We start from the raw sequence: 26,600 nt of genomic DNA on the forward strand, positions 1-26,600 counted from the left end.
GGGGCCAACGACTAGTGGTGGGCTCCCAAGGTACTTGAGTACATTGAAAAGAAAAAAAAAGAAAAATGGGAAAAAAAGGAAATTACAAAAAACATATTCAAGAATTGAATATGCGTAAAATGTGTGAAAAGACTGAACTACCCCTACGGCTAATAATAAATAAATAAATATTATATATATATAATAGGTAGATATATATACAAATAATATATATATGTATATATATAAAATATATATTGGATTACAAGATTCAATTACATAATTTAACACCCCCCCTCAAACTTAGGGCAAGATGATCGAAAGTTTGCCAAGGCGGAAATTGAATCGCGGAGCACACAAAGCTTTGGTGAAGAAATCTGCCAACTGATATTCTGAAGTTACTTATGGAAGATTTATAACTCCTTTCAGATACGCTTCCCGAACATAGTGACAGTCCATCTCAATGTGTTTAGTTCGCTCATGAAAAGTATGATTTTTGGCAATGTATATTGCACTCTTGTTATCACAGCATAGCTTGGTGGGCCCTTCTATCGTGATCCCCATGTCTTCTAATAGCTGATGAATCCATACAATTTTCATGGTAGTAGTCGCCATGACACCGTTAAATTATGTATCAACATTGTAATCTCGTCTATATATATATATATATATATATATATATATATATATATATAGAGAGAGAGAGAGAGAGAGAGAGAGAGAGAGATACATATGTACTATGTATATATGTATATGTATCTCTATCTATATATATAAATATATTTACCTATTTCTTTTTTGTCTCGTTTTTCACCCAAAAAGGGTATTTATGTAAATTCCTATTTTACGCTGATTGTAACTTCTTTTAATTCTTTTATTTTTCCTTTTTCCTTTTCTTTTCTTTCTTTTCTTTTTATTTGTTTTGTAATATGTGCCACATAGGGAGGCTCCCCAAAGAGTCGTTGGGGGAGCCTCCAACGGTCACATATGGGGGCTCCCAACGACTCTCTTGGGAGCCCCCTATGTGGCTCCTTTGTAAGGTTATAAATAGGGGTTTCACTCCTTTTGTATTTTTATGGCTTTGGGTCAAAGCCCAAGTTCCTAATAAAGTTTGATTATTTATTTTTATGTTTTTTGCGCATTTGTGAGAGTTTGTGAATTTGTGCTTTTATGCACACGTGTTCTTATTGTGCATATGTACCATTCTTTATCAAGAATATTGAAGTCTTGATCGTAGTATCTTGTTGAAGATACTTTCACATGGTATCAGAGCCTCGTTTGAAGGAGGATCATGCGTTTCTTCATTTTTGAGTGCCTCAAAAAACGTGCCTTTATGCTATTGAATTTTGGAGTAGATCATGCTCTTCGGACAATATTTTAGAAGCCTCCTTTATCAAGAAAGACTTGAAAAGCCCTTGAGGTACTTATTGTTTTTCATCATCTCTCCTCTCTAATGGGTGAAAAAAGTCTCCCATTTTTTCTCTTGGCTTCAAACTCAATGGGGCCAACTATCATGTTTGGGCCGAAAACATGAAAGCTCACATCAAAGGAAAAGGGCTTTGGGGCTATGTCCAAGGCTCGATTCTCGAACCGGAACCCAAGGTAACCTTGCTAGAGAAAGGAGAGATAAAAATTCTTGAAGGTGATGAAAGAAGAGAATTAATACAAATATCTTCAAATTCAAGAAGGCTTCTCAAGCATGGGAATATCTTGAGAAGATGTACACCTCTAGGGACTTGTCCCATAAGTACTATCTCTAAAAAAGGGCGCTAACGCTTCAACAAGGGGAGATGACTATAAGAGAGTACTTTGCCGAGCTCTCTTCTATTTGGGACGAGCTTGCTATGCTCGAACTTAATTGGAGTGGAGAAGCCATAGAGCTTCGCCATAAATAATTGGAAGAAGATAGATTTTTTAATTTTTTGAATGGGCTTATGCTCGAATTTGAACAAATCCAATCTTTCCTTTTATTCACCTTCACTTTTTCCTCTCTTAAAGATGTAATTACTAAACATAGTGGGGAAGAGACTCAGCTGGGTATAAGCAAGAACAACCCAAGTGTTCTAGCTACACCTTCCAACAATGAAAAAAATAAAGGTGTTAATGCCGTCTCAAGACCAGGGAGCAATTTAAGGACCTACAAGCCTCCTCTGTAACGACCCCAATCCAGACCCTTTTAAAATGCGGAATATTTTTTTTTTTCTAAGAGTTGCGGAAACCTTCCTAGAGATCTGGGGTCCTCACAGTTCCACTTTCCATTGGATAGCCCATCCACCACAAACGAATTTGCAATTATCATCCATATCAACCAACTAAAACTCTTTTATTAATGAGTAAGAAAATTTCAAAGACAAGGTTTTCTTCAACTGAAGTAAAGTAACAATTGCAGAATTTAAAAGAACTAAAAGACAAAAGAAAGAGCCATTATGTCCTCTACTGAAGCTGACAAGCCCAAGTATAACTCATCCATCCCCAGATGCATGTCCAACTTCACTGTTCACCATTTCCTGTGAAAAACCAACAAAGTAGGGTGTCAGAACCGAAATTCTGAGCACAGCTACTTCTAAAGAAACCAGGTGCGAGAAAGAACATGGATTAGATTTCATGCAGTGATTTGAGTGAGTGCAGATATAAAATTTGCAACATTTAAATATCTATAACTACCAACAGTTGCATATACTTACCAGTCAAGAACAGTAAAGCAATGTCACATATCAAAAACTAAATAACCAAACCTTTCAGCATGATTTCACAAAGTAAAGCGTATGCTACCACCAAATGATGTCATGATATCAAGAATAATCCAAACATGCATGATTTAATGCATAACAGAAAAATGCATGATTATGTGCAATGTATGATTTCTTCTGTTATCTTTCATTTAAGTTTTATCTTTTCATATGCATGCCCTATTAGATGCACACATCTTTAAGTTTCTCTTTTTAATTACCGTGGCCCGCGGATACACCAAACGGGTACAAACCCCGAGGTCAAATAGGTTCCCAGGGTAGCTTAACAAACAATTTGTATTTTATTACTGGGTTTCAACTTAGCCCTCGACCGATATCAGGAAACAACACCATCCATCGGAACATTAGACCTCCACATCTAATGTCGGGGACACAAGGGACACCCCACACCCACAAGTGCCACTTCCTTGGTACCATAAACTCACAGCTGTGACTAACACACCACTCCCGGGTAAAGTGGCGGGTTCTCCCTAAAACCGTGGCTAGGAGAAGAACCTCAATATCGGGTTCAGGGGCAACAATGCACACGGAGTTTTTGTATCCTCACAGTCTCTCCAAGACCGGATAACTAAGATTCTCATACTCCAGATGAGATATCCCAGAATGTATATTACACAGTTCTTATTCATTATTTTTATTTAAAGTTCATTCTTTAAGTTTGCAACACCATATGCAAAAGAAAAGTGAAAACCCGCATCCTCCCTTGCAGGGACCCATTCGGGACTCCAGCCCGTATCAACTAGTAGAACAGTGTAGTAAAGTGCCAAACCATCTTATATGGTTTAAATGATGCTTTTAAAAACATAAATAAAAGAAAACCAAACCCACGGCTCTCCAGGCTGATGATGATCCAATCTGGCCATCGGTGCATCACATAATAAAACCAAATTAGTGATAAATTTACAACACTAGGCCAAAATGCCAAAAGCATATATATTCATGCAAATATAACCCCAACCATATGCACGTCATAATTCATTCATATGCATTTTCAATATGTGTGTGTTACCTACATCACATATGGGTCTTAACCAATCCATGGTTTCTTTAAGTGTGTGAGTGTACATGTACCATTTCACATATAAATCAAGTGTACATGTTCAAGAAGACTTACTAATAATTGAATCATGTTCACCCTCATGCGTACCATAGTCATAACAGTCGAGTGAAAGCATAAATCTCCACGACAAGTGTTTCCAATTGCAAGTCCATATATGCCAATATAACCATGGACATAAAACAACAACATTCACAAGCACGGTTTCAAAGATTCATGCGCAAGGATTCACATATTTATACCAAATGTACGTTGTCATTTCTTGATTAAATTTTATTATATCATGTGAATACTCATGCATGTAGATTCAAGCAATAAAGCATTAGTTTCATGATTTCTCATGCCCATGAAAACAACTAGACATCGATATTCAAATCAAGCATAACAAATCCAGCCCAAGCATATTAGCATTTTCATTCACCTGCATGCAAAGAGCCAAGTCTAACACGATTAACTAATATTCTGAAAAATTTAAGTGATAAGCTAAGCTTCCATATGAGTCATACTATTCATGAACAAAGATTCAATCGTCCTGTCATTTGTCCACAGGCATGGACAGTTAAGGAAATGACATTTATCATACTTGCCTTTGTAAAAATATAGTCCAGCACCGTTAGGCTGGGCTTGGCAGGGTACCACCCAAATTTCAATATCATGCAATACTTTTCATGCATGAGCATTTCTATCAACCTATCATGATGAGTATGATTAACCAAGAACCAACCATTATGAGTGCCAATACATGCCTACCCAAAAGGAAGTGTTATGTATATAAGTTAAGAAAACCTGTGACAAAAATTTTAAAACAGCATATGTACATATCTTGTAAAAATGGAAAGGAAATATACTTATATATATATATATATATATATATATATATATATATATATATATATTGCTCCATCCCACTCCATAACCAACCGATCCATGTATTTTAGAACTTCATGAAGACTTAAATTAATGATGCATCTGTGTATAGGCAGATACCCACTGCATACTCACTTCATGTAACTACTAGATTATTTATATAAAATCTCCAACCTCTGTCTCAAAAATCTCAAAAGAAGGCCTAGGTTGACTGTTCAAAGGACACCCATTAAATGCATGCAATGCCTAATACAATTTCTGCAAATTAAACATCTCATTATAACCTACCTTACCAAACACTTACAACTCAAAATACTTTCATGATCCACAGTATGCATGTTTGTAATACAGAATATTATGAGGCAGTACGTCTAACTTCTATCACAAACTTTTAGTTAGCACATTTCTGGAAACACGAATTGTACCACAGATTGTATTCAAGGAAACACTACACAAAACCACCTATGTTCTACAGGGATTACCCAGTTCAATATACTACAGATAAACAAGCCCTAGATTGGATATTTAAGCTGAAAAGCAAAATACACATGGCACATAAGTTTCCTTGCACAGACTGATTTCACATATTATTTTGCATTACCATTACCGACCCCCCCCCCCCCCCCCACCACCATAACCATTCTGGCATAAAGTACTCTGAAGGCATAAGGAACCCTGCATACCTATTCACGGTAAATAGGGGTTCAAGGTGGAATTTATGAAAATCAATACATGAGAAATCCGTTACTCGGTGTTCACACAATGAAAACCCATACAAATGGGTTGTGCAACTCGTGTCTCAACACGTTGGAGTTTGCTAAACATAATCAACCTAATGAGTCAAGGAATAGAATTTATGCACATACTGTAGTTATAACAACTCAATCCACCATACTCCCTACACATCCATCATATCTATGGTTAACAAAACAGCATTCATAACAAATTTAAAAATCGAACAGGCCATTATTACCAATAGAAATCCAAAGGGTTGCATAAACAAGAAACCCCCTTTATATAAAAAAAAACGAAATCGTACATCCCCTTCATAAGGGAAATCCGAACCCTGAAAATCCCCAAATCTAAAAACCCTTAACCGAAACATATTAAACCCCCAACAAAATCAACTAGGGTTCCGAAATCCCCAAACTCTAAGGGGTTAGGGATTTCCGACAGCATGAACCCCTCCTCTCCATTCCCTACCCGAAATCGAACTCAGGTTCGATCCCTCACTTAAATTCCAAGAAGCACCGTACCTGTCTTTCCAATGGGTTTCCCGGCGATCGAAGGCTGGAGGCTGACGCTCCTCACTGCTGCCGTGAAGAAAGGTGTTCGCTAGGGGCTTTGGTGGGTGTGGCTGACCGCAGCTCGCCGGCGACCTCCTTTCCTCCGGCGTGTGCGCACAGAGCGAGCGAGAGGAACGGGGAGAGATGGGGAAGAGAGAGAGCCCGAGTGAAGAGGGCATAACCCTCTCTTCACTCCCCTTTTATCGGCCCCAGGCCCCCTCCTTCCTTGCCGAGATGGGAGGGGGAGGTCGGTTACGCCCTGCGTAACCCCCCCTTCCCCCCTTTCCTTTTTCCTGTTAGGGTTTATTGGGCAACCCTTATCGGGTTGCCCCTTTTAAAAAGAACTCGGGTCCGGGTCCGAACCCGTGACCCGCAATGCTGGGTCCATTTTAATAATGGACCCGGTTCGCCCATGAGTGCCGGATCCTCAGTTGGATTCGTGGATCCAATTGTGGGTCCGACCCTCCATACTAACTTTATTTATTTTTTTCTTCTTTTAATTACTATTAATTATTTATTAAATTTGGAATTTAACATTATACATATAATTTAACCCCCATCAATATGGATTCGTAAGTTGGATCCAACTATGGATCCTCGAATTCGCTTAATATATATATACATATATATATGTATATTTCTATTTTATTAATAATATTAATATTCTTTATTTATGAGTATACACATATATATATATATATATATATATATATTTAGATATATATAAATATATACATATGTATATGGATCCGGTATATGGATCCCATACCCATCTACGCACCCCTATTGAATGATTATTCTCCGAATTATTAAATAAATTAAAAATTATTGTACTTATACGTATATATCAAATTTACGAGGTAAATGTATGCGGAAAACCCCTTTATGGGTCCTGGATCTGTAATTTGGATCCAGGCCCAATTTGCAAAATTTTATAAAATTTTCGGGTTTTACATCCTCACTTCAAGAATCAAAACTCAAGTGGTCAAGGAGCAAAGAGGGACTATAGCAAGCTTACATGCCACTTTTGTAAAGAACCGGGGCACATTAAACCTATTTGCCCAAAATGGAAGAAATTACTTGCAATGACTATGACATCTCAACCAGAGGAACAACCATCATCGTCAAATGGGTCTCTTTCTCTTCAACAAATCGTAGAAGCTTTACAACCTCTTCTCAAGGGAGGCATTTTCGGAGCTGCTATGTCTACATCTTTACCTCCCGGTAAGACATCTTGGCTTCTAGATTCCGGTGCATCTTTTGACATGACTCCAAGTGCTTGTTCTCTTTTCGATTTTTCTAAAAACTTTCTTCCAGCTTTTGTCTCAACGGCGGATGGAACACCTCTTGAAATTAAAGGAATACACAATTTTGAAAAACAAGATTTTTTTGTTCCAAAAATTCGTCTTATGCCAAAACTAAATTTAAATTTACTTTCGGTCTCTCAACTCTCGGACCATGGTTGCGATATAAAATTCTCTTCTAACAAATGTTGGATACAGGATCGCCGGTCCGGGAGGTTGATTGAGGAGGGCTCTAGGAGAAGAGACCTCTACTTTGTTGATTTTCTTCAAATTCCCAAGAACCAATTTTGTAATGTAGCTCAAAACAAAGATATTCATGTATGGCATAAGAGACTGGGACATCCCAACATTGTTTAAATCTCTTATTTGCCTTTTATTAAAACCTTTGTAAAAAGGATTTTTTATGCAATGAATGTATTCTTGGGAAGATGAAAAGTCTACCTTTTACTCAAAGATCCATGTTTATGACAAAACCCTTTGAAATTGTTCATTCCGATGTATGGGGTCCAACTCCTGTGATATCTAAAGGAGGATTCTCATACTATGTAATTTTTGTGGACGATTACACTAGATTTTGTTGGATATATTTTCTTAAACATAAACATGAAGTTTTTTCAACATTTAAAACTTTTCATATGATGGTTTTAAATCAATTCAATGGAAGTTTAAAAATTCTTAGATCTGACTTTGGTGGCGAATACCTTTCGAACGAATTCAAGAGTTATCTTGAAAGTTATGGTATTCTCCATAAAAAATCTTGTCCCAAAACCCCACAACAAAATGGGTTAGCTGAACGAAAGCATAGGCTTGTCATTGAAACAACTAGAACCTTGCTCATTTTGCAAAATATTCCAAAGAAACTCTGGGCTTAGGCAACTCTTACATTTGTCTATCTCATAAATAGACTTCCATCAAAAAAATTGAACAAGATTTTCCTATTTCAAAAATTGTATGAGAAATAATCTGATTATAGTAGGTTAAGGGTTTTTGGATGTAAATGTTTTGTCCTTACTGATAAAAACGACAAACTTTCCCCAAAGGCCATTCCTTGCGCCTTTCTTGGTTATTCCGAAACTCAAAAGGGTTTTCGATGTTATTATGTTAAAAATGACAAATTGTATGTTTCCAGAAATATAAGTTTTTTTGAAAAATCTTAGTGGTTTTCAAAACCTTGAATCTAATGACGAGAACGTAGATTATTCTTTTCTATTTGATCTATTAGCTGAAAGTGATGATACTAGTGATGATGAGTCAAATCAGAATGACTCAAGTGATAATGAAACCAGTGAAACCAGTCCTATGTCCTCTCCATTTCATCAACATGTCGATGGGGAACCTCCTAGAGATCCCATCACCTATACTCATAGAGATAAAAACACCTTCAGAAGTGCTCTTTGAAAGACATGATGATGAGTAGGACTGCTCCTCAAAGTGAGTAGAACCTTCGTAGGACCGAAAGACATAGAAAAACTCTTTCTAGGTTCATCTCATATGAATCTTTTTCACCTAAACATAGAGTCTGTCTAAGCGCCATTCATTCTTACATAGAACCTAAAAACTTTGAGGAAGCACGGAAATGTCCTGAATGGATAGCCGCCATGGATAATGAACTCAGAGCTCTCAGAAGAGCCAAAACATGGGAATTTCAAGACCTTCCTAAAGGTAAGAAAACAATAGGGTGTAGATGAGTATTTAAGGTTAAAACTAAGAGTGATGGATCCCTCAAGAGATATAAGGCTCGACGGGTTGCAAAGGGGTATAGTCAAGAATATGAGATTGATTATGAGGAGACCTTTGCCCCCGTGGCTCTAATGGTCATTGTCCGATGTCTTATAACCATTGCCTCAATCAACAAGTGAAACATCTATCAAATGGATGTTAAGAATGCCTTTCTAAACGGAGATCTAACTGAAGAAGTGTATATGGATGCTCCTCCTGGAATGGAGACTCCTAAAGGAAAGGTGCTTTGCCTCCGAAAAGCTCTTTATGGTTTGAAACAAGGCCCCAAGGCTTGGTATGATAGGTTTAATTCCGTAATGATAGAAAATGGTTTTTCATCCAATTTTACTAATACTGCTTTGTTTGTTAGAAAATCCAATGCAGGAATTGTCATCTTACTGTTGTATGTGGATGACATGCTCATAACTGGTAGTGATTCTAAAGGGGTTAAGAGCATAAAATCAATTTTGAAAGATAAGTTTGAAATGTCTAATCTGGGTTTTCTGACTTATTTTTTGGGTATTGAAGTCTCATAAAGGGTATTTCTTATCTCAAAATAAGCTTGCTTCTGAGATCATTGACATGTTAGGTATTACAGATGAAAAGGTTTGTGAAACTCCTGCTATGGTAGGAACTAAAATGAAAATTGATGATGGTGTTCCCTTTTCGGACCCTACTCCCTACAGACAACTTGTTGGATCATTGATGTTTTCTGAGTATCACCAGACCAGATATCTCTCATGCAGTCCATACTGCAAGCCAGTTTCAGCATGTACCAACTTCAGTCTACATGAGTGTTATCTTGCGAGTCGTAAGATACATAAATGGTACTCTAAATAAGGGAGTTTTTCTGACCTCTTCTTCTGATTTAAAATTAATTGCTTATATTGATTTTGATTAGGGAGGTGACCCAAATAACCATCACTCCACCACTGGTTTTTGTGTGTTCTTAGGAGACTCACTGATTTCGTGGAGATGTAAGAAGCAACAAAAAGTGTCCCTATCATCAACTGAAGTCGAATATCGTGCCATGACAACTACTACCATGAAAATTGTATGGATCCATCAACTGTTTGAAGACATGAAGATCATTATTGAAGGGCCCACTAAGCTATGCTGTGATAACAAGAGTGCAATTTATATTGCCAAAAATCATACTTTCCACGAGCGGACTAAGCACATTGAAATGGACTATCACTATGTTCGTGAACCCTATCTAAAAGGAGTCATTGATCTACCTTATGTTACTTCAGAATATCAGTTGCCGGATTTCTTCACCAAAGCTTTATGTGCACCGCGATTCAACTTTCTCCTTGGCAAACTTTCGGTCATCATGCCTTAAGTTTTAGGGAGGGGGGTGTTAAATTATGTATGAACATTGTAATCTCGTATACATATTATATAGATACATATACATATGTATATATGTATATGTATCTCTATCTATATATATAAATATATTTACCTATTTTTTTTGTCTCGTTTTTCACTTGAAAAGGGTATTTCTATAAATTCCTATTTTACGCATATTCCATTTGGAATGTGATTGTAACTTCTTTTAATTTTTCCTTTTCTTTTCTTTCTTTTCTTTTTATTTGTTTTATAATATGTGCCACATACGGAGGATCCCCAAAGAGTCATTGGGGAGCCTCCAACGGTCACATACGTGACCGTTGGGGGCTCCCAACGACTCTCTTGGGAGCCCCCTATGTGGCTCCTTTGTAAGGTTATAAATAGGGGTTTCACCCCTTTTGTATTTTTATGGCTTTGGGTCAAAGCCCAAGTTCCTAATAAAGTTTGATTATTTATTTTTATGTTTTTTGTGCATTTGTGAGAGTTTGTGAATTTATGCTTTTATGCACAAGTGTTCTAAGTGTTTTTATTGTGCATATGTGCCGTTCTTTATCAAGAATATTGAAGTCTTGATCGTAGTATCTTGTTGAAGATACTTTTACAGGCACGATATTCAACTTCTGTTGAGAATAAAGACACTTTTTGTTGCTTCTTACATCTCCATGAGATCAGCAGTCTCCTAAAAACACACAAAAACCAATGGTGGAGTGACGGTTATTTGGTCACCTCCCCAGTCAGAGTCAGTATAAGCAGTTAATTTTAATTCAGAAGAAGAGGATAAAAATACTCCTTTGTTTAGTATACCCTTTATGTATCTCACAATCCGCAAGATGACACTCCTGTGAACTGATGTTAGTGTATGTTGAAACTGACTTGCAGTATGAACTGCATGAGAAATATCTGGTCTAGTAATACTTAGATACATCAATGATCCCATAAGTTGCCTGTAGGGGGTGGGATAGGAGAGAGGAATGCCATCATCAATCTTCATTTTAGCTCCTACTATAGTAGGAGTTTTACAAACTTTATCATTCGTAATACCTGACCTGTCAATAACCTCAGATGCAAGCTTAGTTTGAGACAAAAAATACCCTCTATGAGAGTATGCCACTTCAATACCTAAAAAATAAGTTAGAAATCTCAAATCAAACATTTTAAATCTATCATTTAAAATTGATTTTATGCTTTTAACCCCTTTAGTATCACTTTCAGTTATTAGCATATCATCTACATACAAAAGCAAAATGACAATCCTTGCATTGGTTTTTCTAACGAACAAAGCAGTGTCGGTGAAATAAGATGAAAACCCATTTTCTAACATTACGGAGTTAAACCTATCATACCAAGCCTTGGGGGCTTGTTTTAAACCATAAAGGGTTTTTCGAAGGCGAAACACTTTCTCTTTGAGAGTCTCCATTCCTGGTTGAGCATCCATATATACCTCTTTATTTAAATCACCATTTAGGAAGACATTTTTAACATCTATTTGATAGATGTTCCATTTGTTAATTGAGGCAACGATGATGAGGCATCAGACAGTGACCATTCGGGCCACAGGGGCAAACGTGCCTTCATAGTCAATCCTGTATTCTTGACTATATCCCTTTGCAACTAACTGAGCTTTATATCTCTCAAGAAATCCATCGCTCTTAGTTTTTACCTTAAATACCCACCTGCACCCTATTGCTTTCTTACCCTTAGGAAGAACTTGAAATTCTCAAGTTTTTGCCCTGTTGAGAGCTGAAAGCTCACATTCCATTGCTTTCATCCACTCATCATTCTTTTTTGCTTCGAAGTTCCTGGGTTCTACATAGGAATGAATGGCGCTAAGACAGGTTCTATGTTTAGGATTAAATGAATCATATGAGATGAACCTAGAATGCATATTTTTATTTCTCTTAGTTCTTCGTAGATTTTCATCATTTGTTAAATTAGAACCACTGGGTTCACTGCATTTTTCAATTTCACTCCTAAAATTGTTTCTGTCTCTATGGGTATATGTTATAGGGTCTCTCGATGCCCCTTCATCACTATGTTGGGAGATAGGAGGATGAAAGGGAATATCTTTTTCGTCTTCTTTATCATTGGCCTCGTTAGGATTGAGGTCATCATCACTATCATCATGAGCTAATAATTCAAATAAAAAAGAGTAATCCATGTTTTCTTTGAAAGGTTTACTTCTTTCAAAACCATTAACATTTTTTTGAAAACTCACATTTCTGGAAACATATAATTTATCATTCTTAATATCATAACAACAAAACGCTTTTTGGGTTTCAAAATATCCAAGAAAGGCGCAGGCAATGGCTTTCGGTGAAAGCTTGTCGTTCTTGTCAGTAAGAACAAAGCATTTGCAACCGAAAATTCTCAACCGACTATAGTCGGGTTCTTTGGTATACAAAATTTCAAAATGCGAGATATTGTTCAAGTTTTTCGAAGGTAGCCGATTTATTAGATAGACAGCCGCTAAAGCAGCTTCAACCTAAAAACCTTTTGGAATGTTTTGAGAAATAAGTAGAGTTTGAGTTGTCTCTATTATGTGTATGCTTTCTTTCGGTTAATCCATTTTGTTGAGGGGTTTTCGGACAAGATCTTTGGTGAAGAATACCATGACTTTCAAGATAATTTTTTAATTCACTTGAAAGGTATTCTCCAACAGAGTCAGTTCTAAAAATTTTTAGATCCTCATTGAATTGATTTTTAATCATCATATGATAGGTTTTAAAAGTCAAAAAAACTTCATATTTGTGTTTAAGAAAATAAATCCAACAATATCTCGTGTAGTCGTCAACAAAAATGACATAATATACAAAACCTTCTTTTGACAAAACAGGTGCCGGTCCCCATACCTCAGAATGGACAATTTCAAAAGGTCTTATTGTAAACATAGATCTTTGACAAAAAGGTAATTTTTTCATTTTCCCAAGTATACAATCGTTACAATTGAAATCACTTTTACATAGACTTTTAACAAAAGGTAAATGAGAAATTTTTACAATATTTGGATGTCCAAGTCTCTTGTGCCACACATTAATATCTTTTTGTTGGACAACATTACAAAATGGGTTCTTTGGAATTTGAAGAGAATCGACGTAGTAAAGATCACCCTTCCTAGAGCCTTCCCCAATCAACCTCTCAAACTGGCGATCCAGTATCCAACATTTGTTAGTTGAAAATTTTATATCACACCCATGATCCGAGAGTTGAGAAACCGAAAGTAAATTTAAGTTTAATTTAGGTATAAATCTAATTTTTTGAATAAAAAACCCTTGTTTTCAAAATTTCCAATTCTTTTTACTTTAAGAGATGTTCTATTCGAGGGAAACAAAGGATGGGGAGCAATTATTTGAGTAATCGGAAAAAGAACTCATACTTGGGGTCATGTGAAATGAAGCACCCGAATCTAAAAGCCACGACGTCTTATCAGGAGGAGAAGAGGTTGACATGGCGTCTCCGGAAATAGCCCATTTGAGAAGAGGTTGAAGAGCATCCATAATTTGTTGCAATGAGAGAGCTCCATTTGAAGATGATGATCACTCTTCCTTTTGAGGTTGGGATGTGGTAGCCATGACTAGCAACTTCTTCCATTTTGGACATATTGGCTTGATGTGCCTCGGTTCCTTACAAAAGTGGCACAAGAGCTTGCTATAATCCCTCTTTCCTCCTTGACTGCTTGAACTTTGGTTTTGATTCTTGAAATGAGGAGGCTTGTAGGTCCTTAAATTGCTTCTCGGTCTTGAAACGACATTAACACCTTCATTTTTTTCATTATTGGAAGGAGTTGCTAAAACACTTGAGTTATTCTTACTTATACCCATACGTGTCTCTTCCCCACTTAGTTTAGTAATTACATCTTCAAGAGAGGGGGAAGTGAAGGCGGATAGGAGAAACAATCGGATTTGTTCAAATTCGGGCCTAAGCCCATTCAAAAAATTGAAAAAACGATCTTCTTCTAATTGCTTGTGCTCAAGCTCAATAGCCTGTCCCCTCCATTTGGGTTCAAGCATGGCAAGCTCATCCCAAATAGAAGTCAACTCCGCGAAATACTCTAATAGTCATTTTATTTTGTTGAAGGGTCAAGGCTCTTTTTTGAAGATAGTATTTGTGGGACAAATCCTTTAAATGTACATTTTTTATCAAGGTATTCCCATGCTTGAGAAGCTTTCTTGAACTTTATAATGTTGTCATTGATTCTTGTCTCTACGGACGAGAAAATCCAAGAGAAGATTTTGAAATTCCTCATCTCCCATTCTTCATATTTTTTGATATAATCTTCAAGAGCCTTGGCTCTTTCTTCTCCTTCAAGAATTTTTATTTCTCCTCTCTCCATCAAAGTGACCTTAGGCTCCGGTTCGGAAATCGAGCCTTTGAAATAGCCCCAAAGCCCTTTTTCTTTAATATGCACCTTCATATTTCCGGCCCAAACATGATAGTTGAAGCCATTAAGTTTAAAGATGAGAGAGAAATGAGAGTCTTTTTAACCCATTGGAGAAGAGAAATGAGGAAAAAAGATACGTACCTCAAGAGATTTTTAGATCTTTCTTGGTGGAAGAATCTTCTAAAGTATTGGATGAATGAAAGGATCCACCCCAATCACCAAATATTTGAGGGCACGTTTTTTGAGGCACCAAAAAAATGTGAGAATCCACGCGATCTTTCTTTCTCCAACCTTGCTCTGATACCATGTAAAAGTATCTTCAACAAGATACTATGATCAAGACCTTAATATTCTTGATGATAAACACGTGCACACATGCATAATGAGAACTCTTAGAATACTTGTGCACAAAAGTACAACCCACTAAATCTCACAAATGCACAAAGGCATAGAAAGAATAAAAAATCACTTTATTAATCACTTGGGCTTTGACCCAAAGCATACCTAAATATAATAGAGGGAGGCCCTTTATATAGGGCAAGGGAAGACCCTTGGAAGGGCTCCCACATAGTCGTTGGAGCCCCTCCAACGGTCACAAATGTGACCGTTGGAGGGGCCCAACGACTAGTGGTGGGCCCAACGAGGTACTTGAGTACATTGAAAAAAATGGGAAAAATAAAGAAAAGAAAAAAGAAATTACAAAAAGCATATTCAAGAATTGAATATGCGTAAAATGTGTGAAAAGACTGAACTACCCCTATGGCTAATAATAAATAAATATATTTTATATATATAATAGGTATATACATATATTATATATATGTATATGTATTACCTTATATATATAATATATATTGGATTACAAGATTCGATTACATAATTTAACATCTAGATCGTGGTTCGAGAGTTTCTCCATTGAAATTCAAAAACATGGATTCATCAAATTGCAGCTTGATCATTCACTTTTTGTATATAAAGGTAAAGATTGGCTAACTGTCTTACTCATTTATGTGCATGATATAATAGTTGCAAGGAATTCAGAGCATACTATTGAGATCAAAGAAGTTCTAAGCCGAAGATTTAAAACGAAAGACCTGGGCAGACTCAAATATTTCCTAGGAGGGGAGGTTGATAGAAGGAAGGATACATTGCTATTGACACAACACAAATACACCATTGATTTATTGAACAAAACTGGTATGAAAGATTGCAAACCTCTTATGACTCCTAGTCCTTTAAATCAAAGGCTTAGTTGTAATGAAGGAGAAGTGTACGAAGAAGTGTACGAAGATCCCACCGAATACAGGAGTATTGTAGGTATGCTTCAATACCTCACATTTACTCAATCAGATGTTTATGTAAATCAGGTATCATAGTATATGCATTGTCCAAGAACCAATCATGTACAGGATATCAAAAGAATTCTTCGGTATCCTAAAGGCTCACTTGGGGATGGTGAAAAGGAGAACATCATGACAATAATGGCTTACTCTGATGCGGATTGGGCAGGTGATTCGGATGAACGAAGGTCAATTTTAAGATATAATGTTTTTGTTTGGACAATTCTTGTTTCATGAAGTAGTAAGAAACAAAAGGTTGTTGCTCATTCTAGTACAGAGGCTGAGTATAGGGTCATGGCTGCGGCATCCTCAAAAGTGACGTGGATTAGATATCTACTAAGTGAATTGGATCAGAAAATGTCATGTTCTTTTGTGATAACAAGAGTGCAATTAAAATTTCACTCAATCCAATTAAGCATGGAAGAACGAAGCACATTGAAATAGATCAGCACTTCATCCAAAACAAAATAGAAAATGGTGAGATTGAAGCAAAATTCATTGGGACAGAAGAACATGTGGCGGATCTATTCAGAAAAGGCCTGAGCAAGCATCGGTTTTGGTTTCTAAAAAGCAAGTTGTCTATGATTTTAACCATGTACAACTTGAGGGAGGGTGTTGGATCGTGGTATGTTTATGTTTTGGATCCAGATCTGTTGGAACGTGATATAATGTGGATCCAGATCTGGATCCACATTAAGATTTGCAATGAAATACGTTTCCTTTGTATTATTTTATCTGTCTAGTTTACCCCTTATCATTTAATAGTTGTATTTTATAGTTTGGGGGTAATATTGTATTTTCTGATGTAACAGTTATAGAAAGCATATCAATATAATGAGAAAACCCACACACGTCTGAGGTATTGACGTTTCTGGGTATTCTGCTGCAGCCCTATCCTCTCTCTCTGTCTTTCTCTCTCCTACCCACGATTCTGGTGGATGATCTTGTTCTAACAAGCTACAACCACGTACATCTGATTTAGATTTGAGAATGTGTGACTTGTGAATTACTAGGTACTGTTTGAGTGCTAACCAAATGTCATCTATATATTTGGTTGGTGATGCCTTTGCTTGTATTACACTTGCCATGTTCTGTGTGTTGTATTAACTATGAGTGACATTGTTCTTATTATGCTGATAATATGCATGTGTGATGTGAGCTATCAGAATCTTTTGCATTTTCCTCTTATGTTCACTTCTTAAGTTGTATGGTAAATTGATATATTCCCAGGTTCTCTGGCCCGAAGGTACATTCTTTCTGAAGGTGGGCACTTATGGAAACAAACTGAATAGTGAAGAATTTTGTCAGAAGTCTAGATCAACTGCAGGCTTAGGTGCTGCAAATTCATCTGCCTCCTTTGAGATGCAGCGAGAAGCTGCTCGTAGAGCCGATGATATTAAGAAGATGATCTTTGGTGTGTATTTCTATCTGCGTTTTGGGTCTCTTTGTCTATTAATTGGCTGACTTTCATTGAGCCATGAATTGTTGACTACGTTTCCCAGAAAATAGATGTTTTGAATGTCTGACATATTTATTTGTAATGCATATGTTGCTGTCATTGTCTTCCCATATGCATATTTGTGCAAATTTAAATTCTTTGGTCATAAACCATAGCCTTACCCTATATGCTCTTTGAGACGAGGCATTTCATCCTCACTTTTTAGCATCAGTCATTGCCATCACTACAAACTTATAGGAAAGCTTGGGAATCAAATCATTCTCTCTTGGCTAAGATGGATTCATGTTGTTGACAAATATTCAAGAGTATTTGTACCCACAACCACAAGTCTTTTTAGCTCTCAAACATCCATTTTGCTGTCATCCCCAGCAATGTATTTGTCTCTATAGGTTTGTGCACTTAATTACTTGCAAGCTGCTTCTTTTATTTGAAAGTCTCTTGTACATTATTAACTTATTCTTATGGATCTCTGTAATTGGAAAGTGGTGAGGGGGCAAACCCTTCTTAACAGTCAAAACTCATTTATAGAATGTATTGCATCATCTTGTATATCTAAGCAGTTTACAGTAAAGGTTGAAGCCCTAAAATTAGGGGACTATGTCATGCTCAATTATGCTTCTTTTGTTCTTTGATAAAGTGAAGACCTAGAACATTGAGTGGCAGGGGAGACTTAAATTTCATCTCGTCAATGGTTTTGCAAACACACAACACAGTGGAACAAGTGGCTGAACTATCTAAATGCCTTTGTTTATTTAGAAGCATACACGTCAAACTATCAAAATGCCTTTGGGGACTCTCATTTTTTCTCTCACATAAATCAGAAATGAGTAGGTCCTAGACTCCTAACAGCTTAAATGACCAACAAGTCTTTACTGGCTCAAATAGTCATAACTGCAGGTGTTTTTTTTTCTTATATAACCTGTAGTTTTATTGTTTTTGGTTTACTGAAAAACATGTTTTTGATTGAATTGTTTCAGCCAAAAAACTTTTCTTTGTCGTGAGGTTTGGTGCAATATGAGCCATCTTTATTTAGATCTTAAAAACCCTGTTTCAACATAAAGAGTTGCTAATCACAGCTGTAGGGTCAGACTTGCAAAACATCACATGCCTACTTAAATTACACCCTTAAATGAATTTTAAATAGGTTTCAGTGCATCAATGACAAAGAACCTGAAAGAACCAATTCATAACCTATTTAGCAACTAATAGACTAAACCTACCATGATTGATCTGAAATTTATTTGGTTTACCTGGTTTTTCTTTGATCCACCTAGATCAAAATGTCTCCAAATGTATCAATATCTTTTCCCTAATTTTGGATCATATTTATCTGTATCGTTCACGGTAATTTCTTGCCGAGAGTTTTTCTCGGAGAGATTTTCAATAAGTGGTTTTTCCTGGGAAAATCTCAAGAGTTTAAAAAAAAATAAGCATAAAAAAATAAGACAGATAAGAAAATAATGGGTTTTGTACCATTTTTCTTGGAAAAATATGAGGAAATAAGTTTGAAAGTTTTTAAAATACAAAAATACAAATTTGGACTTAAAATATAAAAAATATCATGATATATTGAAAATATGATAGTTTGTCGTTATTATTGGCTGACCTGAAATTTCTGATAGTATCACGATATTTTCAAAATACCAGAGATATCTGTGACACTGTTTTGGATAACATCCCTGTCAAACTTACTAGGCCCTTCTAAACTTGTAACATTGGTACTTTGGGTCTTCATCCCCCTCAAATATGCCTTTAGTTCTTTACTTGTGTTCATACAGTTACCAATTATTCAAATTCAGATATGACCTGATGCACATAGATCAGATATAGTTCAAAAAATTGAAATAGAGTAGAGAACAAGTTGGATTTGATCTCCACATTTAATGTAATACTCAGCACAACCTAATCTGTGCAACATATACTTGTCAAGTAGATACCTTGAACTCGTGACCTCTTGAAACTGTATGCCACTTTTGAGTTGAGTTTCAGTAATCATTGTACATTGTATAGGATATTGTCAGACTTGGTCTCTGACTTGATTGATCTAATGTCACCCAAATCTGAATACATATTTCTTGAAAATTAGTCAGGCTGGATTGATCAACCATGATTATGTTCCAACTCGACTCGTTCAGAACCCTAGTAGACAGATATCAAAAAGAGCAGGCCGGTGCTTTTATTCACTTTTGGATTGTATTGGAACCTGGATTAGAAACAAAAAGGATTATTGACTTTTGATCATGGTGAAGAGCATATTTTACTTTTATTGTGGTCAAGAATATGTAAGTGGCCGTGTTTCTCAAACTGCTCTTCATTAGTGACATAACCAAGTATTTGCAGCGGTCATGAGTCACCGTAGCTTTGTTTATAAGTCATGGTTTGTCTTGCACATCACAATAGGAACACTTCACGATATTTTACTGGACACAACAGTGGAAAAATCTGTATTATGCTGCAATGGACTTCTCAGGAAAGCTTGCACTCTTTGCCACCTGAAGAGGTGAAGACTTGTTTCCAAACATGGTATTTAGAGCCATGGAGTTGAATGATTGGGCACGTGATGTGCTGGTGGCTTTTTAAGTTGCATCTGTTCAACTTGTAGAACCTTTTACATGATTGTCATTTGCTTAATCCCTTTACACGTGGCTACAATTGATTCTTTGATGGTCTAGTGAAATGATAAAAAAAAATCAAAGCTGCACATATTTAGCCATCATATTATGAATTGCAGGGAAGATTTTGCCAAAAGTCATCTTCTCAAACGAGATTCAAACTTGATCAGCAACTAAATTTTCTTTTTCATTTTGCCATATTGATTTGGTCTTTTTTCCCTTTGCTGTTTTTCAGTTTATAGAAGAAAAGTCCTAGAGTTGTCTGTTAGAAATTTTCACAAAAAGCTAACCTAACTTGAACTTTGGATGCCAGGAGGAGCTCCAGCCACTCTAGTGGGTCTGATAGGGCAGAAACAATATCGACGTTGTGCAAAAGATTTATATTATTTTCTGCAGGCAAGGCTTCTGCCGTTAATATATCCATTAATCTTTTTTCTTTTTCCTTAACCTACCTGTCTTCTATTTGCAGTCTACAACGTGTATGAAACAGCTTGCATACAGTATCTTGGAGCTGTTGCTGGTTTCAATATTTCCTGAATTGAAGATTCTCATTCTAGATGTACACAAGCAGGCGCCTTACTGACTTGACTTGCCTAATGTGTCAGATTTAGCATATTCTTATTCCATCAGTTGAAGGGAATTGGCTTTCCTACAACCACGTGGACAATATGTTCTGCAACTTTTGAAGATGAGCTGCAGTTTTGCTGACAAAGGGCTGGAGGGTTAACGCTCCAAGATTCATGTGGCTGCTACAAAAAATCAGGCAGTAACTGTTATTTACTCCAGAAGCCTGTATATTTGCAGATAGATGTAGAGGCTGCTGTCAAAGAACAATATTTTGTAGTGTTGAAAGTTTTCTTGTATGGTATAGGTTCAATTTTTTCGATCAAAGGTATAGGTTAAATTTATATCTTCTTTGTTCTTTATGTTATGTAACATTTTTGTATATGTCGATTTACTCATTGTAATTGTGGATAGAGAAGAATGGATATATGTTCACATCCTGTGCCCTCTTTTTGTCCAACTTTGAGAAACATCGATAAATGCACCCACCTTCCATAGTTGTTTCCATCATGCCCCTTTCAGATCCCAACCCTAGTAGCTACATTGATGCTGTTCATGGGCATGAATGCAGTCTTGATAGGCCGAATCTTTTTTTGTATCCATAAACTGTTTGTTGTTTTCTGTTATTTTTCTCTCCAGATAGTTGGTATCGGCACCCCACAAGTTTTTTTTATGGATTGCCATATTTTTTGGAGGATGTTAGATTATGGCAGGCTTAGTTTGGAATTCTGTCATACTCTTTTTAGATCAATCAAACAAGAATCCCAGGACTATTTTCATGAACAATCATGCATCACAGTCTTATCTACTGTTGAGGAACAACTAACTGGTCGGTTGATGGATACAATAGATCGGGTCTGAAAGAGAACCTTTATTAATGGCACTTTTGATGGTCGAACTGTAGGACTTGCATGGAAGACCTCTTCTTTCTGATGACTTGCCATTTTCTCTTTTCTAGGCTGTTTTTTCCAGCTTTTTGGCAAATGTTTCTGCCACCAGAAGTGGGAAAGCAATTGTTGCATCGCAGTGCACCTGAGACTCATAACGGTTAGATTATTGCAGAATATTAGTTAGAACTTAGAATAATACATGGTGGTTTTTCACCTTGAAAGGTACAGCTAATGGGTTGGGGCCCATCAGAATGGTTTTGCAAGGGGGTAGGTGGTTGAGTTCCCTAGGGAGAACGTCTGCAAACCCCTCTCGGTTGGAACATCCCGTTCAAGCGGTTTCTACATTATTAAGAAAAATGGAAATTTTGAAAAAACACACTTAAACTTTGGGCGGCGATAAAAAACACACCTAAGTTTTCAATATTATAAAAGCACACCTAAACTTTTTCATGGTTAATTACAAAAACCCAGGGTTTACTTTCGTCAAACTTATTAAAAGAATGTTCCAATTACCAATAGGTGTGCTTTTTAATATTACGAAAACTTTAGGTGTGCTTTTGAAAAACTTTTCAAACAAAGAAATTTGTTTCGGCGGTAAATCACTAACTTCATTTATTTAACTTAGCTTTGGTAAAATGATGACCCAAGTTAAATTGACGGGAATATGTTTTTGATTAACGGAATATAAACTTTGGTGTGTCTTTAACAATATAAAAAAAGTTGGTGTGTTTTACATTATCACCACTTTAGGTGATTTTTTTAAAAAAATCCTGAAAAAAGAAAAGGAAAGCATTATTGGTTTAGAAAACGGCAATCTATACAATATACATGGCCACCTTATGGTGGCCCCAGGAATTGGTTTGTTCTATGTATGAACCGGTTGTGGGTGTGAACACTCTGCAAAGATCTTGTATTGTAGTTGTGTACATTTTCTTCACATTAAGCATCAAGACCTTGGCTAGTTTAGCGGAGCTTCTAATTTTTCCCCATGAGATGGCCTCATCTGAACTCGCACCAGAATCACTGCCATCAAATTCTTGTGCAGTGTTAATGTAAACAGCGAAATCTGCGCCGTTGCGCATCATGTTTGCATTGCAGATGTGGTGTTTTGGTAAGCCCCCTCCTAGAATTATGATGCCCGTTTTTTGTAGGCTTGCAAGCACTGCCTGACTGATCATGGCCCTTACATCTGCACCATTACAATGTTAAATAGGCATGAAAACAATACATATGCATGTATCTCGTTAGATACGTGTGTTCCAGAGTGACACCATTGTACTATTTTACAGTTTATGATCGTCAAACATGAAATTGATGTTGATGGTTTATTCACCAAGTGAACATGTGACTTCATTTGCATACGCATGTGCTTTGTGGTAGTTGATTCATGACCATATTTTAGAGTGATTTGATCCAATGCAACTTATGTTATGAGTTATGACACATATTTCCAAATGATCAATGATCAAGCCTGAAAATAGTCATTGCTAGTTTAGCTTTATACCTTGTACCAAGTCAATGATCAAGCCTGGATTTCCAAATGAGTGGAAATAGAACATATCTCCAAGGGACCCATCTGTGATGCTGGGGCAGAAAACTGGAATACCATTCTGGGAAAACCCCATATTTCCCAACAAATTAAACATAGTCAAGGAATCATGCTCAACAAATAGAACAAACAGGCTCATGAAGTTTGCGTTACCTTCTGTGCCCAATAAAGATATGAAGTCGGATCATTGATCTCTTTACCAAGTCAGGCAAATTATCTTTGATGGAGTCCATAGCACTCTCTGGATACAAGCAATCAGGTTAGCTTTTAGGTACTTTCGTGTCATTGCATGGTTTGTTTTGGACAATATCTTGTATCATTGTGCTCTGACCAATATTTGGAGTTGATCTTAGGTCGAACTAAGGTCTTCTATCTAGATCAATACTTCAAGAGACCCATGTCTTTTGTTTTTCGACAGAGAAAGCTGGGGTTAGACAGACCCCTACCAGTTATACAACCATATACCATTGGGATTCGAACTTGCAACGTCCCAACACAAGGTGACGTGCAAGCGGAGCCCCCATTGGTGACCCATATCTTTTTTGGCAAAGTATGTTCTCAATATTTGTATTTGGACAGTGCAACGTGACTACAAATGTCATTTTCAGGTCAAGCAACCATTGAGATGCTGCCACTTGTGCAAGTGAGGTTAGTCTAACTAATTAAAAAAAAGTTGAGAGGCATAAGCAACCGAAAAGAAAAAGGATAGTTTACATATAGGCATCTAATGTATGTTAAATTTATGTTTAACTGCCTTAGTTTTCAAATATTTTAAAATAACCACTGCCCCTTTTAACAAATATTTATATTTAACTGCCTATTTTATTTTTATTCTCTAAATTATTTATTTTCCAGCTACAAAAGAGGAGCAATGTAAAGTGGCATTTAATAATTTAAAGAGAAGGAAAGGTTAAAAGAATCGTTTTAGAGAGTTAATTAGAGTTGAGTAATATAAAAAGTAAATCAGTCAGCTGAGCAATTTCTTGAAAATGCAAGCATTTATCTTAAATATTTGCAAAAATGAGGCAGCTAGGCATGATTTGTCATACAGTATCCTCTTATATGTAAATTACTAAAAGAAGAAGCCAGAACTTTATAGATGGCAGGAGAAAATAAAATAAGACATTTTTTTTTAAATTTTTTGTTGGGCGTAGGGAAAAATGCCCCCCCAACTATTGGCAGTCCTTTGTTGACAAAACTTCTCTCTACCCATCCGGGTGTATACCTAGCTTCGACCTTGTGATAAGAGATGCCTCTAAACCGTAATTGTTTCACGTGGACAAATGATGATCGCAGGGCCTCTTAGGAGATCAACTTAACACGCTATTGATACAGAAACGAGAAGAAGAGAAAGAAAGAAATCATACAAAGAATAAAAATTTTATATGGTTCTAAAAGAGTTGCCTACATCCACGGCTGCACTCAGATCCTCTGTTAAGATTGAGAAAAACACACACGCAATAGTACAGGAGACGAATTGCCCTCCTTAAATACAATATGTCTAGGGCAACCTATTCAAGATAAAAATTATAAAAGTACCTTCCAAAAAATTAGACTCCACACTCACTCCTCCAAAGGAGCCCTAAAAGGCTAATAAAGCTTCTTTTAGAATGACCACAAAGAATCATTTTTTTTTTTAATTGAATAAGGATTTTCTTGACGTATTCTTGAAAGACCAAGTCTTGGCAACTACCTGCTGCCACAAGAATGTAATAATTCTTTGGACAGAATCACCTCCTCTTTTTTGTTATTTTCAGTGGCACCCTTAAATTTTGTTAAACTAGCTGCAAGAGAAAGGGGGGACTGGATTTTGGGACTTGTAATATGGACTAAAATGAAAAGTTACCTCCTCCAATAGCTCCTTCAAGATTTGATTCAGAATGGGCATAATCCATCCCTCAAATTTACAGTAATTATCATTAGGTACCAACAGATTTCCAGTTTGGTTTAACACTTTTGATCGCAGGACTGCTCCAGGTATGGTGAAGTCGCCCTTAAATGTTGGGGCCAGGATCCTCCTCGATCCCACCTTCTTTGGTCACCACCACATCCACCTATTCACAATGCCATGTGCCAAAGTTATCCTTAGCATGACAACATATAAAGCAAATATATCTATCGCCAATCACTTTTTTTTTTTTGATAATCCAAAGAAAAACCCCCATCACCAAGTTTACATTGGCTGGCCTCCCGTTGCTAAAACCCTTGAGGTCCTTCCTGCCCACCAGAGAGTACATCCAGCTTCAACCTTGTGGCAAGGAACACCAAATGTACCAATGGGGACTCAGCATTGTTGGTAGGAGCTGTCAGTGCACGTCTCCGTATGGTGGGACGTTGCAGGTTCAAAACCCAGTGGTACATTGAATAATAACTGCCTAACCCCAGCTTGTCTTTGAAAAAAAAGAACACCAACCTTGGATTTCTAACTTTCCCAACCACATGTTGGATGTTTGATTTAGGATGAAAACGGGAATGCAACCATGTAAAGAAAGATGCTTGAAACTACATTTTTGGAAAGGCAGGAGATGGATGTTTTCACTGTTGACAGAACAGGCCCACACTAGATATATTTGGAACATTCTTCTTGCGAGGGTACTAGGGCTGCCAAAACAGGTCCAGTAACCGACCCATGAGGGTTCACCCGAACCCCCTCAGTTGGGTTTGGGTACCCAGTCCGGGAAATCTCGATCCTGATTCTCAGCTTAAAGGGTATTTAAAGCATATATTTATAGTAAAAATTACATGTATAATACGTGAGTCAGCTGGATCGAATCAGATATCCAGGCAAAATTACACCACAATCTCTTCCTGCTCAGGTTTGGGTCGACCTGAATAATACTAGGGTCAGCATTTTCCATTCCAGTACTTGGATATTCGAGTTCGGGTATCTGACACAAGCCCAACTCCAAAACTAACACCAAGTTTCTTTAGATGAAGGTGTACGTCAATGGACTTTGAGCTGCACCTAAGTCAGGTGCATGTCCATGGAAATAAACATATAGAACGGTAAGGATGTTGTTGGTGCGTGTGGCCATGCGATGCACGTTGTGCTTATCCATGAGTAGGTCTGCTCATGGATAAGCTAAGTCCGTTTTACAAATCAATCTTTTTATTTAAATTTCAAACTCTAGTTTATCAAATACATTGGACTCACCGATATTCTCTCAACCGTCTGCTGAGCCAAGAGAGAGAATCTGAAGGCTATATAAACATGGGACTCAGCCCCTATGGTGATATGCAATACAACACACCGTGAAGCCTTCGAAGCAAACCTTCAAGCTTCAAACTATCATCTGCGCTTTCTTTTTCCTCTTCACTCTCTGTTGTTGCCACCACCCGAGGACCTTCCGCTGCGCCACCTCAATAGTGGTATCAGAGCTAAGGTTCGAGGATGCTCATCAACACCTGCGGCCTTCAACCTGCAAAGAAGAAACAAACACAAAAAAAAAGAAGGAAAAAGTAAGAGCTACTGTTCTTCTTACTGATCTTTAAG

General features: G+C 36.9%; 1 protein-coding gene and 1 pseudogene across 1 annotated transcript in view; one reads left to right on the top strand and one right to left on the bottom strand.

The window, feature by feature from the left end:
- The window catches only part of LOC149847892 (uncharacterized), a 66,456-nt gene extending 45,348 nt beyond the window's left edge, over positions 1-21,108 (top strand). The window contains exons 13-15 of the mRNA XM_090009697.1: positions 17,264-17,447; positions 20,418-20,500; positions 20,574-21,108. Of these exons, the coding sequence (XP_089865823.1) occupies positions 17,264-17,447; positions 20,418-20,500; positions 20,574-20,687 (381 nt within the window). The 3' untranslated portion in view covers positions 20,688-21,108. The remainder of the gene's footprint in view (positions 1-17,263; positions 17,448-20,417; positions 20,501-20,573) is intronic.
- A 514-nt stretch (positions 21,109-21,622) lies between these two features.
- LOC149847893 (deoxyhypusine synthase-like) lies at positions 21,623-25,272 on the bottom strand (annotated as a pseudogene).
- Between the last annotated feature and the right edge of the window lie 1,328 nt (positions 25,273-26,600).

This window comes from Nuphar pumila, chromosome 1 (assembly GCF_984573655.1).
Source record: "Nuphar pumila chromosome 1, dmNupPumi1.hap1.1, whole genome shotgun sequence".
NCBI classification, from domain to species: Eukaryota; Viridiplantae; Streptophyta; class Magnoliopsida; order Nymphaeales; family Nymphaeaceae; genus Nuphar; species Nuphar pumila.